Raw genomic sequence first — 20000 nt, forward strand, 5'->3', positions numbered from 1 at the left:
CACGCACACACACACACACACACACACACACACACACACACACTCTTATACTTTTGGACAAACACACACTGCACACACACACACACACACACACACACACACACACACACACACACACACACACATACATATACACACACACACAGTCACACACACACACACACACACACACACACACACACACACACACACACACACACACACACACACACGTTGGTCAACGTTGACACAAAGACACTCACCTCCTCCTTTTCACCTGCGGCCTCACAATGGATGAATCACAGCAAAGCTGCTATCCTTTTTCAGAGTGCAAGCTATTCCTGCCCCTTTTAGGCATATAAGCCAGCCGATTTGTGTGTGTGTGTGTGTGTGTGTGTGTGTGTGTGTGTGTGTGTGTGTGTGTGTGTGTGTGTGTGTGTGTGTGTGTGTGTGTGTGTGTGTGTGAGACGTGTGTGACGTGTGACGTGTGACGTGTGCGTGCGTGCATGCGTGTCTTCAGAGATCATCTCACAAACCACTGGATCGCGGTCAGAGATCCACATTGGAGCTCTCAATTAAGGCACTGTCTTTAGTGTTGTTGGGCTGATTGATTGAATATACTTTACTGACAGTTTGCAAAATAGTACAGTGTTATACGATTATACAATTATGCTGAAAGGATATAACCCTATATAAGCCAGCCAGGGCTTGTTTCCATTGTTGCCCTATATATTTTGTTATCCCACGACTTTTGTAACTCATTTTTCACCCGGTGCCAATTGTCTATACGCTGTAATCCTGGACGCTACACACCTGGAGAGAGCCCCGAACTGAGCTCATGCTTCCTTTAATGCATGAGGAGTGAGCAGTCCGATGGAAGGAACACGTTATTCCAACCAGATCCTTTCCCCTCCATCAGGTGCCATCAGGGGGATGCAGTATAGAGACCAGAATTACTGTTTTTTTTGTGTATATTTGCCGTATACCCGCCTAGGCTATAGGGGATTGATTGATTGATTTATTTATTAACAGTTTGCAGAATTACAGTACATTTCAAGTATACAACTCAATTCAACAACTGTTAACTGTGAGTGGACGTCAACGACGCCATAAAGCATTACACTTGTTTACAATAGGGCCCAGTGCCAGAAACGAATAGTTTTCATAATCCTCATGGGGGCCCATGCCTGGTTTAGCCAGGGGAGGGCAGTGTTGGACAGTGTCTTGACTGTCTTCAGCGCGGTTGGGTGCAATTCCCCGAAAATCCTCATGGTGGGCCCTGGCCCTCCGGCCCCCACAGACTCTATACGTCACTGGGGCCCACCATTTTCAATTCATGAAAACAATTAGAGACGTACGAATATACAAAACTATACTGTATAGTCAAAACAGGAAATCATCATATAGGGGAGGTATAAAAAGGGAAAAGAAAGAAATATACAGTGAGGGAGAAAAGGGGTGGGTGGGGGTTTCAGATTTTACGGGGGCCCGTTTCGAATTGCAGCCGTCCGTATAGGTGCCCTTTGAGGGCGGTCTTGAAGGAGTCAAGGGATTCGCATGTCTTAATGACTGTTGGTAGGGCGTTCCACATTTTGGTGGCATAGGAGCGAAATGTATTTAGTCCCTTGTTAGTGCCGAATCTGGGTTGCACATGGTTAGTTGAACTCCCTGGACTTCGTTGACATTAAGGAAGTATTTTGAAAGATGCTGCACTCTGTCGTCGACCCTAAGCCATTCCAGCCTATCAAAGTGGGCAGGGGTGAGGTGGGTTCGGGGGGTGAGGCCAAGTTGTAGCCTGACCAGTTTGTTTTGGGAAGTCTGCCTTGAGCCTTTGAGGTGCTGTGGTACCAGGAGGTGCATGCATAGTTGAAGAAACCTTGTACGAGGGCTCCTGCGTGCGTGCGTGCGTGCGTGTGTGTGTGTGAGAGAGAGAGAGAGAGAGAGAGAGAGTGAGAGCGCGTTAAAGTGCCAGTTTTGCACAGCACGATTGTAGCATAATTGTAGCTCACATCTGTGGAAAAAATAAATCCTTATTAGGAATAGATTTGCCTCCAGTGCGATATAGCTGAATATTAACATTGTATTTTAACATTAATGCTGGACATATTTTCTGAGGTGGTACTTGGTTAAAAGGTTGAGAACCACTGCTGTATACAGCTGCTTAAATTGTGCTGCCTTCCTACTTGTTTGAAGTGAACTTAAGTTACAGACAGTACTTCACACCTTTTTTTTTAAAGCAATTGTCACCCACTCTAATCAAGAAGTCATCTGCCTTGCTGAGATTACTATTTGATCCAAAGAGAATGGATTCAGTTTTTCCCAGGTGTAAAGATATAGTTTGTTATCAGCGAGCCAGGTGCAGATTCTATACCGAGTTCAGAGCTGAGGGCCTTTTCAACCTGCAGCTTGTTCCTGTCCCAGACCAGCAGTGCTGAGTCGTCTGTGAACAGGAACAAGTTGCAGTCACAAGCTGATGTCATGTCGTTAACATTATATTAGGAACAGTAAAGACCCTAGTATGCTTCCTTGTGGGACGCCACAGCTCACTGGGAGGGGGGGCAGTGTTCCGTTCACCTCCACCATCTGTTCTCTCCCCTCCAGGTAGGATTGCATCCAGCTCACTGATGTGCTATCAAAACCAATTGCTTTCAGCTTTTTTACCAGTATGGAGTGGTTCACAGTGTCACCTTTTGGAGGTCCAGCATGATCATGCCGCTGCCGCAGTATTTGCCAGCATCCACCTCTCGTTTGATGTGGTCGCTCAAATAGAGGCGGCATGGGTCAGTGGAGTGGGATGTTCTGAAACCTGATTTGGAATTCATACATTCATATTTTTGTGGCAAGATACTTTTCAACCTGTTCATAGACTATTTCTCCCATCACTTTCGAGATGGAGCTACGAATAAAAAGGTCTAAATTAGCTCCCTTTCTTGTACAGGGGGGGGGGGGGGTACTTTGACCAGTTTAAAATCTTGGAGGACCTGTCCCTGTTTGATGGAGAGGTTTATTATGTGGGTGATGATGATTGGGGCTATAGAGATGGCTGAGTCTCTGAGAAATCTGGAGGGAATATTGTCATGGCCAGTGGCCTTGTGGGGTTGAAGGGCACACGTACAGTCTTTTAAGTATACCTCCTCAGTTGTTGGGACACCGAGAGAACAAGCAAACTCCAGCCAGCAAGGCCCTTTCTCCAACCCCCAATTTGGGTATATGGGCACTGATGATGCAGAGGAGTGTCCCTATTTGTATTCAATTCCTCAAGACGTGCATGGCCACCACAAGCCACCACGTATTGATCTTACTGTATATAGCATGATCTATATCCACTGTATATACACTGACGTGCATCTCAGTTGTGCCTCAGTCGCTGCATATTATGCCCCTACTGGTGGGCTGCACAAGCAAAAGAGCCATGAAACCCATCCAAGATAATCAGATTATCCATACTACTTTGAAATCTATCCTGCAGGGGTAATCTGGCCCGCCATCCGCAGACTTTGGGCCTATTAGATCAGATGATGTCATGCGCCATAAACACCCCCCCCCCCCCCCCCCCCCCCCTTATACCCCCACTCTCCCAAGTCCGTCTCCCTCCCTTTAAACAACAGATGCTAGCGTTTCTCATTTACGTAAAGGGTGTTACGAACTGCGTCAGCGACAGTTCCTGGTGCAACATGTGTGCGTAATGAGCGTGTTTGTCGTGTGTGTGTGTGTGTGTGTGTGTGTGTGTGTGTGTGTGTGTGTGTGTGTGTGAGTGTGGCGTGTGTGCATGCACGTTGGTTAGTGTGTATAAGAAAGAACATCTGTGTTAGAATGATGTCACATACATTTCTACACTAAAGTACACGTTGTGTATTAAGAAGACAGGGGTAAATGTTTGTGTGTGCATGTGCGTGCGTGCATGTGCGCGCATGCGCGTGTGTGTGGGGGTCGGTGGGTGTTTGCGTGCGTTTGTGTGTTTGTGTGTGTGTGTGTGTGTGTGTGTGTGTGTGTACATACATGTTTCTCCTCTCTTTATGTATAGCAGTGGTACCCAAAGTGGGGTCCAAGGAGTCCTTGAGAGAGTTCCATGCAGGGGGTCCCTGCGCATGCTAAATGATCATTAGGAACCAAATGTACCCTTATGGGTCTGTAACGGGTCCATTTGGTTCCATTTGTACACTCTCTGAGTTAAATTAACTTTGATTTTACAATATATACATTGAGGTCCCAGAGATAGAAATGCCATGAAATGGGGGACCGTCCGTATAGTATAGCCTAATTTAGGTCAAACCTGCATGGGGTCCTTGAAATGAAAACGGTTGAGAATCACTACTAGAGAGAGCCGTAAAGATCTTCTCTTATGGGGGTCCAATTGGCATATCATTTCTAATGGGGGGTAATGTGTGTCAATTTGGGGGTCCTTAATGAAAAGGTTTGAGAACCACTGGTGTATATAGAGTGTAGTATAGTAGGCTAATCCTTACTTGTGTGCGTTTTGGATGTGTGTCTGACTGTCTGTGTGTTCCTGCATGCTTGGGTGGGTATAAAGAGGAGCTGGAAAAAGAGAGAATGACGTTTGCTGTCGAGCTGAACGCTCGTATCTCCGTATTTCAAGCTTTTTTGTTTTCTCAGCAGTGGTTTTTTTTCAACCCTTTTTTCATATCAAGGCCCGTTGTTTATTTATTCGGCATTCGAGCCACACGGACCATCGTTTGATGAGATTTAGCCTCCCGGACTCAAAACTATATAAAGAATATTTTCTTGTCCTTGGAAAAAAAAGAAAGTCTTCTATACGTTCTCTAATCGTGTGTAGACTTCTTAAAGTAAATGAAGTAATGCGGATGTTTAGCGATAATGTAACTCATGAGAGCGTGACATTTCACGAAATTATGGAACCGTACGGGTCCTCAAGAGTTAACCCATTCTGAACGGGAACCCATTTTGGTATTAGCATCATGTTATGCTTTAGCTATTGAAAAATAGCAGATCTACAAGCTCATAGCGCGCCACCGAGTGGCGCGCTACGAGCTTGTAGGTCTGCTATTTTTGAAAAATCGAAGAACGACTGATATTTTTAGAATCTGATCTCAGGTCAGAATGGGTTAATCAGACCTAGTGTGTGTCCAGTGGAAACCTCGTATGAATCTGATCTCAGGTCAGAATGGGTTAAAGATCTATAGGTCCAGATAAGGGTCCATTTTGGTTACCAACTTTCTATTTATAGCTATAGGGACCACCTGGAACCGCCTCAAGGACCACCGGCGGTCCATCCAGAGACCACTGGTTGAAAACCACTGCCCTATAGATCGCCGTATACAAGAGTGTCACACACAAAACGAAAATGTAAAAAAGGAATTTGGTTTTTTGGGACATACAGGGTTTCCATCCGACAGCGACCATGATGCGTTCCCTGGTCCATTGCAGGTTGTTTGCTGAAGTTACTCTGCTGGCCAGTGAGTGGTTTATGGCAGCCATTTTAACGCTCGATTAACAACTCCGACACAAAGCCAACTGGACCCTGGTTAGCCATGTGATTTAGAGACATTCTCCTCTCTCTCCGGGAGCCTGCACACGCACGCACGCACGCACTCACGCACGCACACACACACACACACACACACACACACACACACACACACACACACACACACACACACACACACACACACACACAAACATGTGTCGTGGGGCTTGGATGACTGAGAGTCATGATTTAGTAAAAGATTATACTCAACTTTAACGGTGTTTTCGATCATCTGATGTACTGTACTTGTTGTCACCGGGTTCTGTGAGTGTGACAGCCATATAAATATTGTTACATACGTGTAACGCACGCACGCACAGAGATGTAGCTGCGCTGTCATAACTTGGAATACAGAGCCTTATAGGCCTTAGTTATTGGAATATATATATATATATAAACTGGTATGGTGAATGCATAATTATGCTCGCAACACATGGCCAGTTGAGTCACATGTCATGCTATGCGCCACATGCACATGCTGCGACTACAAAGGATTTGCACGGCGAGATTAAACCTCCTGTGATTTACATTCACGTTGTGGGTTGGGTCAACGAACATATACAGTATATAGGCCTACAGCACTTCAAACACCTTCGCAGCCACACAGTGACGCAAAAGGTTTATACAATCGCAGCAGCCCTGCAGCACACAATGCTCCTCTCTTCTCCTCTGTGTTCTATTCAGCCGCACGCAACGCAAGGCCCTCTCAGGGGCACCTTCTGACCTGAGATCAGATTCTATATAAATGTCTTCTATATACACATCCTGACAGTTCTCTGAAAAAGCGATGTCTTTATGTCAGTCGTTCTTTGATTTTTTTTCAAAAATAGCAGCTTGTAGATCTGCTATTTTTCAATGGCTATAAAGCATAGAATGGGTTAAAAAAAGGAAAAAAAGCACCAACAGGTATATAGGCAGAGAACATGACGTATACTATATGCTCCCATCACCAGTGGTGGGAAGTAACTAAGTACATGTACTTGAGGTATTAAGTACTTTATTTGAGTATTTTCCAATTTCCAGTATAGGCCTATATACTTTTACTTCTCCTCGACTATACATCTCAGAGGCAAAAATTGTATACTTTCCCGGTTTTAATGGAGTAACTGTATATACAAAATAAACAGTATATGTTCTAAAGAGTTACTTTGATTGATTAGTAAACATACGTATGTCTACTAATCAAAATTAAAATCTACAATGTACACTAACCACTTGTCTTCGACCCTATATCTAGGCTATTTCAGCCGTTTGAAAATATGGTAAAAATTTTACTTTGAATACGGGACTTCTACTTGTATAGGCCTACACCAGTACACTAGAATCTAGTGTACTGGTGTAGTAGGCCTACAAGTAAAAGTATCAATCTAGTGACTATAGAATAGATTGATACTTTTACTTGAAGTACAACATTTGAGTACTTTTACCACCACTGTCTGCCTCCCATCAACCACCCCCTCCACCTTCTGCCTACCAGCCAGCCATCCCCAACCCCCAGCCAGCGTCCCTCCCCTCCCCTCCCCCCTCCCTCTGGCTCCAGCTCCAGCTGCGTCCCGTCCGCCGCTGCTCCCTGTCTAGCCGCCCCGGTGTGTGTGTCTTGCTCCGCCGCTGCTCCCCCCTGCTCTGCCCCGCTCCCACCACACCACCCCCGGCGGTACCCGAAGCCTCCTGCCCTGCCTCCCTTCCTCCTCCTCCTCTCTCCCCGGGACGAACCCTTCCTTTTTTCTTTTTTTTTAAGTGGATGCACACTACAACACACAAGCGAGCTTCTTTGCAAACAACAACATCATGACGACTGGCATCGCCGCGGCGTCCTTCTTCTCCAATTCCTGCAGGTTCGGGGGTTGCGGTCTCCAGTTCGAGTCCCTGGCCGAGCTCATCGTCCACATCGAGGACAATCACATCGGTGAGCAGTCGGGTAGAGCTAACTCCAGTTAGCTGGGGAAGGGGGGGGGGGGGGCGGGCTAGCTAATGTAGCCACGAAGCTCACACAACATAGCAAACATAGCGGAACGCAAGGCTCGGCTTCGTTGCATTGCATTCCGCTATCTATGTTGTTGTGTGTGTGTGTGTGCTTGTGCGCTTCATTCGCGGCGTAACAACTTGTCGAGTCGTGTAGTCGTCGTGACACGTGCATGTGGGTTATGTGCTTGTTTCGCTGTGCATTGGTGTTATTAAATATTTATTATTATTTATGTTGCAACTAAAATGTTCCCAGCCAGGGCCGCCTCCCTCCGATCGGTCTTCCATAATAAACTAGCCATGATCCATCCAGGCTCCTGTCTGGATCCCATAGCCTGGAGACAGCTGTCGCTCTATGACTGGTTGCTTTGTTGTCAGGCAACCTGCGAATTGATTGATTGATTGATTGATTTCACACTAGTATGCAGACTGGGTAGTCAATACTTGTGGACGACACGGACACCATGATAAAGCACTAAGAATTGATGGAGACAAGACAACGTTGAAGAAAATAACTCCAATTTAAAGCATTTATTATCAACATTTCCATATTATATGTTGTCAATGCAAAAACTGCTACTTTGAGGACGTATCCATGAAAAGCACTTAAGCGCTTAAAAGCACTCGTTTACATCAGGGTCCTCCATTTTCAATTCATCGGAACACTTAAAGACGTACAATTGATTGAAGTATTTATGAACAGTTTGCAGAATTACAGTACATTTCAATTACAACTCGATACAAAAAAAACTGTCAACTGTGAGTGGACGACACCATAAAGCATTACACTTGTTTACAAGAGGGTCCACCGTTTCACCATAACATTTAGAGACGTATACAAATACACTTCTATATAGCCAAAAACAGGAAATCATGAGGTAAAAAGGTAAAAAAAATCTACATTGAGTGGTGGGAATGTACGGGGGCCCGTTTCGAATTGCAGCCGTCCGTATAGGTGCCCGTTGAGAGCCGTTTTGAAGGAGTCAAGTGATTCGCATGTCTTAATGACTGTTGATAGGGCGTTCCACATTTTGGTGGCATAGGAGCGAAATTAATTCAGACCCTTGTTTGTGTCGAATCTGGGTGGCACATGGTTTGTTGGAACTCCCTCTGATGTTGTGGGTGTGGACTTCGTTGACATTAAGGTACATGGGTATATATAGCTATAATCTTGTGGACCAGACCCATTGCAAGATGCTGTGTACTCTGTCGTCAACCCTGAGCCTTTCCAGCCTGTCAAAGTGGACAGGGGTGATGTGGGTTCGGGGAGTGATGCCAAGTGTTAAATAGAAATGTAAATGAATATTCCAATTGAAAGCATTTATTATCAACATGTCCATTGTTGCTGGCAATAGAGCAGTGCAGGTTTTCAACCCTTTTCATATCATTATTATTATTATCATCATCAAGGTAATAAGGTATAATGTCTACCTCTACCTTTTTAAAAAGACGTATCATTGTATGAAATGAATCTTCTTGTCAAAACACATTGTGGGACGCTGTTGTGTCCCTAGTGAAAACCAAGTGGCCAATCGCAGCGAGACAAAGCCCTCCGGGCACTGGGATATCAACTTTATCAAGAGACGAGCCACTGTTTACGTTTACAGCAGCAGGCCTGTGTGTGTGCATGTGTGTGTGTGTGTGTGTGTGTGTGTGTGTGTGTGCATGCTGTACTGCTGTTGCAAAGTAGCCGGCCCGGGCCCCTTTAACACTTTAACACTGCATTGTGCATAACGGCAGGCATCCAGTGTTGATTTTGACAGCGAATTTTAGTTCTCTTGAATAGTTTTAATTTAGTTTTAGTCACATTTTATAGTAACCTGGATTTTTTTTTGTGTTAGGCTCGTTTTAGTCGACTACATGTCATAAGAGTTTAGACTAAATCTACAGTTGATTTAGTCGACTAAAATGTATTTTGGTGGGCCTTGATGCCGTCTTACTGACTGATTTTACACTTGATGAAAATAGCCGATCTTTAAGCTCACAACGTGTCGCAACTTGTAAGCTTGTAGATCTGCTATTTTCAGCATGCAACAAAGTGTAAAATGACTTCTACCGGATCTCTTGTCCACTATAGTCCCTTCCTAACATTTTAGTCTAGTTTATATTTCTTTACGAAATTGCCAATATATTTAGTCTCAGTTTTAGTCACCATAGCTTCGTTTTCATTTAGTTTCCATTTAGTTTTCGTCAGTGAAAAAACAGGTAGACGCTGAACATTATCTGTCATAGTATTAGTCGACAAAATCAACACTGTCAGTGTCAAGTGTCAACACCTTGTGTGTCTCCTGAGAAATGCTTTCGTTGCAATTCCAATTAGGACATTTCAGTTGGCATAACTTATAATTGCCACCACTCTTTGACTTCAACACTGATTGAAGTTCTGCATCTTGCAATGACCCAAATAGCCATACTGTCATTTTTTGTTTGTGCGCAAAAACTTGTCCGTTCTTGTTTTGTTCAGTCTCAACTTGTCGCATGGCTGCAGGCAACCCCTGTGCAGTACTCTGTTATGCCCCATAATAATGCATAACATAATATCAAACCAGATGCCCCGAACCACCTAAGCTGGCTCCTTTCCACTGGTGAAGAAGCAGTGAGCTTCTACTCCGAGTCTCTCTCGCGTGACGGAACTTCTCACCCTATCTCTAATAAAAGGCCTATTCATATAGTCTGTTTTTTCGGTGGGTGAGGTGACCACCGCTCCGGTGGTGAGCTGACCTGCACCGGAGCTGAAATAACGTTGGGCGGTGGTGGTGAGTAAAAACAGGTGGCGGTGGTTTTGCTCTTCACCGCGGCTCGTGACGTCATGTTGTATAGTTTGGTGGTCACCTATAATAACCACCGCAAATCCAGACTATATGTATGAGTCTTTAGGGAGATGCCATGCCAGAGAAAACTCATTTCGGCCGCTCGTATTCGTGACCTTATTCTTTCGGTCATGACCCACACTTACATGACCATAAGATGAGAGTATAGGAACGAAGATTGCCCGGTAGACTTCTGGCTCTGCTCTCTTTTCGTCACAACAGTGCGGTACAGCAACTGCAATACCGCCACCTGCCGTTTCCGATTCCCTGGTTGATCTCCTTCTCCGTACTCCCCTCACTCGTGAACAAGACCCCGGAGATACTTTATAACTCCTTCACCTGGTGGGTGAATGTCTCATTCCCTATACTTGGGACTGCACAATCCAATCGGTTGTGAAACACCCCCTCTCCATTGGGCCCTTATCTCATAAGCACATATCTCTGAGATTGTAACTATAATTCCTATAGCCTATATACCGTATAATGCTCGGCTCTGTCTTGAAGCACAGATCAGCCTCTCTCCTATTTAACAAGAAACTTATCGGGGGGGAAATCCTCTCACGCCAGCGGATTATTAGCTTGTATAATCCGCCCTATAGCAGATTATACCACCCTATATACAGTATAGGCCTAATGCATTTAGGCAGTATAGGTGATAACCAGTGAGACAAACTACCAGTCAGACAGACAGCGCACTGATTCACCGAGTAGCGCTGAGCTAATCATTATTAGTGGCATGCGTCCATGTTCAGTAGACTAGGACGGCAAAGCAGGCAAGGGAGGGAGGGAGGGAGGGAGGGAGACGGGTAAATGGATGCTCTCCACTAAGCCAGTTTCCATGGCAACCTGGGGTCCAGGGCAGTTTATTGGCCGTGGAGGAATAGCACACCTGCTGCCCCATTAACAAAGCCCGCCCCCCCCCCCCCCCCCCCCCATCCAATCCGCTATGGCGGTGTGGTGGCGATGACAGCCAATCAGGCTGTCTCGTCACATCACAGGACAGGAAGAGTGTGCTGGGTTTCTTTAGGTAAAAATGTGCTACCGTGCCAGACTTGGTGGAAACACGCTGATTATAGCGCGCCATATGTTCAGTGGATCGCTTCCAAATTAACCCATTTAGACCTGAGGACGATTCTTACAAATATCTGACGGTTTTCTGATAAAACCTCATGCTTCTATACGTCAGTTGGTTCTCAACCTTTTTCATGTCAAGGACCCCCGAAAATGATCTGTATTTGGCCGCCGACCCACATCTGAAAATATGTTGTTCCAGGCACCCCCCCCCGCCCAGAAGCAAAGATATGAGTTAAAAACGTTTGCTCTAAAATAATATATATTCCAGCAGATCGAGCTTGTAGATCTGCTATTTTTCAATAGCTAAAGTATATAACATAATGCTTAAAAAACACCAAAAGGGCTCCCGGCCCAGAATAGATTAATAACCAAGAAGAAGTGAAATCTAGACCTGTCTGCCGTCTGCCCCCATGTGTACAGCCACGTGACCGTGTTTTACATTAGACTTTGTAGCATGGGATACATATATGTATGAATGAATGAATGAATGAATGATAAAAAATATTTATTTTCCGAATCTACAAATGCGTTATGCGGATTATGTATCAGTAGTTCTCTTCTGACACCTTTCAAGATTTCCCAAAACAAAGTGTGTGGAGCCGCCCTGTATACACATCTAGCTATTTATGAATAGCCAGCAATGCAAAATATTCTAAAACGACACACACGACACGGGTGCTTTCCCGGTTTTAACGGAGTAACCGTATACAAAATAAATAAGTATATTCTAAAGAGTTATACAGATAAGAGGAACGACACACATCCTAAACGCAGACGAAGCGGCGATACTGTTTAGAATGGACATAATGGCAGACGTCACATATACTGTAGGCCATTTTCACTCACTCACACGCCGAACCCCACACACACACACACACACACACAGTCACACACACGCATCACGCACCCCATCTGGCTCTTAGATTGACCTTTGACCCCCGGGCAGTCAGCTGAGCAGAACGGGAGGTCACTGCGGGCCAGACCCAGAAGGCCCTAATGAGATGAGATCCCTCTCCCTCTCCGCTGCTGGCCCGATCAGCTGAAAGCATCAAACATTGCACAGACCCAATCAATAATAACACCCCCCCCCCCCCCCAAGACAGATGTGGGGGTGGGGAGGTCGGTGTCTGTCTGTCTGTCTTCCTGGTTTTGATTGAAGTGGCTGTGTGTGTGTCTGTCTGTGTCTGTGTCTCTCTCTCTCTCTCTCTCTCTCTCTCTCTCTCTCTCTCTCTCTCTCTCTCTCTCTCTCTCTCTCTCTCTCTCTGTGATTTTGTAGTTCTTAGAGTGACCCTATAGGTGTTGTCTATCATTTAGACCAGTGTTCATGTTTTTGGCAGCAAATTTGAGTTTAGTCATAGTCTTAAGTCTGGACTGAAACTTCATTTAGTTTTAGTCACATTTTAGTCACCTGGAATGTCTTAGTGTTAGTCTAGTTTTAGTCGACTAAATGTCATAAATCTACAGTTGATTTAGTCAACTAAAATGTATTTTGGCGGGTCTTGATGCCGTCGTAATGAGTGTTTTTACACTTGCTGAAAATAGCCGATCTACAAGCTCACAACGCGTTGTAAGCTTGTAGATCGGCTATGTTCAGCATGCAACCAAGTGTAAAATGACTTGTACTGGATCTCTTGTCCACTAGTCCCTTCCTAACATTTTAGTCTAGTTTTTATTTGTCGACGAAATTGTCAGTATATTTACTCTTATGTTTTAGTCATCGTAGCTTAGTTTTCATTTAGTTTCCATTTGTTTTTGTCAGTGAAAATAGGTAGTCGACGAACATTTTTCGTCTTAGTTTTAGTCGACGAAAACGACACTGATTTAGACTTGTTTGCTGAGTTTAGTTACAAGGAAATCCAGGTGGTCTCTAAGACCCCATTTACACTGGAAGCCAAATCTAGCCTGGCCCTGAATCAGATCTGTGCCACACCATTCGAGACACATTCAGAGGTGGTTTCAAATCTGATATCAGGAGATCTGTCTCAGTCCGAATGCAACGACCTGATCTAAATCTGAATCCACGTGACTCGTATGTGACTTGTTTGCGTTTTAAACTTATATTAACCCATTTTGACCTGAGATCAGATTTCTAAAAATGTCTTCTGCATCCGATTCCTGACAGTTTTCTGAAAAAGCTATGTTTCTATGTCAGTGGTTCTTCGATTTTTCAAAAATAGCAGACCTACAAGATCTGCTATTTTTCAATAGCTAAAGCATAACATAATGCTAACACCAAAAGGGGTTCCCGACCCCGACCCAGAATGGATTAAACAAATCAGATTCCAATCTGGATGTGGCCACAGACCTGATTCAGACTGGATTTGGCTGCCAGTCTGAACACACAGATCTGTGACGGATACCGATCTGGTGTGAACTGGGCCAAAAGATCAAGATTTGAGAAATGCATTCAATTTGAATCAGATTTGACTGGATGATGAGTGACTGCAGTTGGGGTCTTATACTGCTGGTTTCCCAAATGAAGTTGTCATACATAGATAGTGCACCCTTATATTACCACAAGCAACACTGCCCTCTCGTGGTGGAGTATACTATGTGCGGCCTGAGAAACGGTTTAGTGCAGACATGCCAACATGAGTCATCTTTCCTTGATCCCCCCCTCATCCTTATTTACACTTCTTTAACCCATTTTAGCCTGACATCGACATTAAAAAAATGTCTTCAAAATCCTGACAATTTTCTGAAAAACCTTATTTTTCTGTATCAGTGGTGCTCACTATTTCATGTCAAGGACCCCAAAAATTATATGTAATATGCCTTCACCCCCCCCCATCTGAAAATATGTTGTTCCAGGGACCCTCCAGAAGCAAAGATTTGAGTTAAAATGTTCACTGATAATAATATATATAATATATTCAAAGATTTGAGGCCCATTTTCACGATTTAAATAAAATAGCAGACCTATACAAGTTCATAGCGTAGATCTGCTATTTTTCAATAGCTAAATTATAACATAATGTTTAAAGGAGAATTCCATGCTAGAATGCTTTCTTATCTTTCTTTGTAGTTGTTACGTCCCCACCAAAGAGGTCCAGGTGTTATTTTGTGCAAAAACTCCTTATTGGCTATTTTCCCTATACCATAAGCCCTCAATGAATTGCATTGCATTGAATGGGAATTGAATGGGGCTATGGGGTGTTATGCTAATTCGCTTATTTCCATCGAAATAATTAGTAAAGTGTGCCTCTTGGGATATTATTTACATTATGAAGAGAGGATATATACAAAGAAATTATAATTTTTAGCGATGGAAATAAGCGAATTAGCACAACACCCCATAGCCCCATTCAATTCCCATTCAATTCAATGCAATTAATTTAGGGCTTATGGTAGGGAAATAGCCAATAAGGAGCTTTTGCACAAAATTGGTGGGGACGTAACAACTACAAAGAAAGGTAAGAAAGCCTTTTAGTTTGGAATTAGTATGGAAAAGGGGTTTCCCCCGCCCAAAATGGGTTAATAACAATGACTAGTTCATTGCTCACAACAAGGCCAAACAATTGGTTAACGCTATGTTGTTTTTAAAAAAAAACATAATTTAACCCCTCGACGGAAAATGAGGATTTCTACATTGAACAATGTTAACATTGAGGTCGGAGTTACTAACGTCGGAGGGGAGGGGGGGGGCGGGCGGGCGCGTGAGCGGGCCAAACAAAATGACCTCAGTTAAAAACACGTTGTTTGTTGTCTGTGTGTGTTTCCGTGTTGACACAAAGCCCTGGAGGTGAGGTGACTATAGTCTAGGTAAGCTCTGAGGAATGCGGTGATCTCACATAGTCTTCATGGAGGAGCGGCGGCAGGCAGCAGTCAGCAGCACTAGCAGCGCCAGCCAGAGAGAGAGCAGCGGCCTTGTGTCGGTCCTCCCCGTCCGTGCAAGCCCATACCTGTCTCTTAGCTCAGCACACAGACATGGAGGGAGGAAGGGATAGGGATAGGGAGGGGCCATAGATTAGGACATTAGGACCTTCTTGTCGGGAGCCCCTTTTTGGTGTTCGGCGTCATGTTATGGTTTAGCTATTGGAAAATAGCAGATCTACAAGCTCGTAGCGTGCCACCGAGTTGCGCGCTATACGAGCTTGTAGGTCTGCTTTTTTTGGAAAAAATCGAAGAACGACTGACATAGCTTTTTCAGAAAGCTGTCGGGATGTAGAAGACATTTTTTAGAATCTGATCTCAGGTCAGAATGGGTTAAGACCTGGAACGCATCCGTGCCACGTCCTCCCACCATGTAACCTTTATAGCCACTTTAACCGTTATTTTTTAAACTTTTTAGCTGTTGGAAAAATAGCAGATCTACAAGCTACTGTAGATCTGCTATTTCTTTTTGAAAAACCTGCGGAAAATGTGTGGGAAATCTTTGAATATATATATTTTTTCACAGCGTTTTTTAACTCGAATCTTTTCCTTCTGGGGAATCCCTGGAACGACATATTTTCAGATATGGGTTTTGTGGACTTCGTGGCCAAATCCAATTTTTGGGATTCCTTGACATGACATAGTCTGAGAACCACTGCTATAGAAACATACGTTTTTCAGAAAAACCTGAGTCATGATTTTGAAGACTTTTTGTGGAATTTGGTATCGGGGGTCTTAATGGCCCCCTTTTGGTGTTTTAACTATAAGCATCATGCTATTGAAAAATAGCAGATCTCTACAAGCTGAGTGGCGCGCTGTGAGCTTGTAGATCTGCTATTTTTTGAAAAATCGTAAAAAATGCGGCACAAATCTTTGAATAATATATTCTTTCAGGGCGAACGTTTTTCTTTTATTTTGACGTCGGGGCCTAAATGGGTTAAAAAAAACCTTGCGGACGAGATTGAAAGCACCTTGAAGATGAGAGGAGGGCAGGGCACAGGGTCCCGTCCCCCCCCCTCAACTCTCTCGGCCCAGCGTATATAGGCAGAACAAGGCAGCATGGGAGGAGACTGGTTTTATTCAACTTGTCGGGGGGCTGATATCATAATTACGAGACTGGTAAGGGGGGGGGGCCTTTCTGTATTTGACCAGTTTCAGAGATGTTGTCAAAGGGCTATATACGGCATCCCCTCTTTTGTCTCACCAGAAGGTGTCAGGCTAGCGCCGCGATTCAGTATGTGTGTATAGAGGTTTTCAAGGTTTGCACTGTTTTATAGTGTTTTGTGTCTTGTCCATGTATGTTGTATATGTATGCAGTTTTGTCTCGTTTACATGTAACACAATAATGATTGTGACATGTATCCGTGTTGTTGTGGGAGCCCCTCGAAAACGAGATGTTACACATCTCAAGGGGTCTTTTTTTTCCTAATAAAGAAACTTGAATCGTCATAATATAACCCATTCTGACCTGAGATCAGATTCTAAAAAAATGTCTTCTACGCCCTGACAGTTTTCTGAGAAAGCTATGTTTCCATGTCAGTCGTTCTTCGATTTCTATGAGCTTGTAGATCTGCTATTTTTCAATAGCTAAAGCATAGCATAATGCTAACACCAAAAGGGGTTCCCGAAATGGGATAAGGCAGTTTCATATCGAGGCCCATTATTTATCCTGCTTCCATCTGAGTCACGGACCACCATTTGATGACATTTAAGCCTCTCGGACCCAAAAATGTATAGAATATTTTGTTGTCGTTGGATAAAATTTTGTCCACAATTCCATGCTTGCGTATTGATGTTGGTATCCTAAGAGAGTTAGCAGGCAAACGTTGATCAAAATTCTTCTACATTCTGTATAATTGTGTACGCTTCTTGTAAATTAAGTAATGCAGATGTTTAACAATGGTTTAACTCTCTGAAGAGTTAAAGATCTATAAGGGTGCGTTTGGTTATACCAACTCTCCATCATTTAGCATGGGGACCACCTGGGACCCTCCCCAAGGACCACTGGTGGTCCGCGGACCACTGGTTGAAAACCACTGACATACAGCTGGATTCATATTTTCTAAATGTAGCGGAAATAGCTCGATCTAACAAGGTCACAACTTTCCAAGTTTAAAGTCATTAAATATTTCAGTCATTTGGACACTTGTCACACTGTTTTACAATTCATATTTTGATATTGCTGTATTGTAGAGTAGAGTTTGTTTTTTGTATTTTGTGCTTTGTATTTCGGCTACATTGAAAATGAGGGCTTGCCCCTCAATTGTACTCCGAGTTTAAATAAAGGTTATGATGATTTCATATAGTAGCCCATAATGAACCCATTAAAACCGGGAAAGCACTGTGTATATATTTTCTTTATTTAAAATGGCAGATATATATATAAAAGCAAGATATAGAAGCTCACAGCTCAGTCACCTGCTATTTTGTTTAAAATCTCGAAAGTGTGATTTTTAAAAATAGCCGATAGTAATCTTATCTGATCAGATCTACCAAGCTCATAGCACGGCACTGTAGACCTGCTATTTTAGAAAAATTGCGTGCAAATCTTTGAATATATATTCTTTTAAAATCAAATCTTTGTTTCTGGGGCGGGGGGGGGTCGCTGGAACAACATATTTTCAGATAGTGGTCGGCGGCGGCCAATTACATATACTTTTGGTGAAAAGGTTTGAGAACCACTGACATGAAAACAGAAAAGTGTCATGATTTAGAAAGACATTTGTATAGAATCGGCCTCAGGTCTTTATGGGTTAAATGGGTTCATTGAATTTACGCTCAGGGTTTCGCGGCCTGTGGACAAAACATACACTTGACCGCTTTGTTCCGGGCATATAGCAGTGTGGCCATGGCTGTGACGGCTGGCAGCTCGTCAGGTCAGGTGTGACACGGAAGGAAGGGCGTGTGTGTGTGTGTGTTATTGTGTAGAGTAGAGTAGAGTGTATATAGCGTGCTTAAGACGTGTGTGTGTTTATCACACATCCTAAACGACCTGCCAGGGCGTTAGCTGGCATGCAATTGGTGTGTCGGCATCCCAAACTGGGAAATGCAACCCCACTATTTCAGTCCCATGCATGTATATGTATGTATGTAGCCGAGTGCGTGTGCACACACGCACGCACACACACACGCACACACACGCACACGCACACACAGCGCCTGCGGAAGTTAGAGGGCCCAAGTGCCCCACCAAGCTCTGGGAAATGTAATTACAGAGAGGTTTGCCCTCCCCCCCCCAACGCACACACACACACACACACACACACACACACACACACACACACACACACACACACACATCCCTGTAGTCCCTCCCCTCCCCTCCTCTTCTCCCTTGCCTCCTCCACTCTCCTCTCCCTCCATCCGGTGTCCCACTGTTTGAGGAACACATTAAAATGCTCTCTGTGGTTTAATTAGCCGGGCTCCCAAACAAGCCCTGCATTCTTGGCCTGCTGCAACACACACGCACGCACACACACACACACACACACACACACACACACACACACACACACACACACACACGAGCAAGCAAGCAAGCAAGCATACGCACATAAGAACATACACATGTGCCCCCCACAAGCACACGCAGGGAATTATAGATGAACACATACGTATACACAGCATGCACATATATACAACAGAGCAGTTGCAGACGGCTTTCAACAGGGGGCAGTGTTGCACTTCTGTCGGCGAGGCAGAGCTCTGTGTTGAAGTGGAGTGGGCGGCCGATTGGTCACTGCCTTTTAATGACACGACTGGGTAATTAGGGAGATATTTACAGACCCCCGGGGGACGGGGGACGGACGTTCGACAATTGAAACATTTCAAGTATGCACGCACTCTGCACTCGTCTCGCAAGATATCATAATCATAATCGTAGTCAGTGGTGGCAGCGTCCGCTCAGATGAGGGGGGAGTCCAGTCCCCTCATGGCCCAAATGGCATAATATCACTTTGGGGGCACGGAAAAGTTTGAGAACTGCTTATTTAGATTTAGAAAGGTTGTTCGTATTAGAATCCGTCTTGGGTTAATAATCCAGCTAAAGTGACACTTAACCGTTGAGAGAGACTGTGTGTGTGTGTGTGTGTGTGTGTGGGGGGGGGGGGGGGGGGGGGCTGTTGCAATGGCGGCATCGCCGGTGTTTTGGCTTCCTGTCCTGCTAGGTGAGCGGAAGCCATTAAAGTGGGTGAACATTTATGGCCGCGCTCTCTCTCTCTCTCTCCCTCTCTGCACCTGGCTCAGTCCATTTCCCCCTGACACCACCCCCACCCTTAACTCTACATACCGTACACACACACACACACACACACACACACACACGCTTATACCTAATCTTATAACCACTTCTTAAAAGCCCCTATAGTCTTATTAGTCCAATTATACACAATTAGCATAAATCAACGTCAAATAAAACGTGAAAACATCTATTTCGAAGTGTAGTTTAAAGTTATTTTTACCTGCCTTTTGCCCCCCCTCCCCAAAGTACATTTCTGACGGGGAAACCGCCTTTGAATCCAAAGTCGTCTCTTTGCAAAGTTAAGTTATACATTCGCACCCTTTCACGGCAGCCAATGGCATATTTAAGGGAACACAACCAACCTCTCTTTGGTTTGACGAGAATACCTTTTGTTCGATGGCTGACATCAGGGAAGGGACAGTTTTCTATATACCTCTGCTCTGCTTTAAGGCATAGGATTCCAGAGAAGAAGGGGAAGATATAACCTCATGATCATGCTCTGTATATAGCAGCGGCCCGGCAGACCGGTGTTCTTCTTCTGGATCGGACTATAGTG

At 44.4% G+C, this 20000-nt stretch overlaps 1 protein-coding gene across 2 annotated transcripts in view; it reads left to right on the top strand.

Annotated features, from left to right (window-relative positions):
- The first annotated feature begins 7067 nt into the window (after nt 1-7067).
- Nucleotides 7068-20000, top strand: part of LOC308331381 (juxtaposed with another zinc finger protein 1) — a 31930-nt gene continuing 18997 nt past the window's right edge. For both annotated transcript variants that reach the window (XR_013965589.1, XM_080786801.1), the window contains exon 1: nt 7068-7391. Coding sequence is in view for 1 of the 2 variants with exons in the window: in XM_080786801.1 (XP_080642927.1) it covers nt 7274-7391 (118 nt within the window). In the remaining variant the exon portion in view is untranslated. The remainder of the gene's footprint in view (nt 7392-20000) is intronic.

Source organism: Protomyctophum bolini (genome assembly GCF_963924005.1).
Source record: "Protomyctophum bolini genome assembly, chromosome: 17".
In the NCBI taxonomy this organism is placed as follows: domain Eukaryota; kingdom Metazoa; phylum Chordata; class Actinopteri; order Myctophiformes; family Myctophidae; genus Protomyctophum; species Protomyctophum bolini.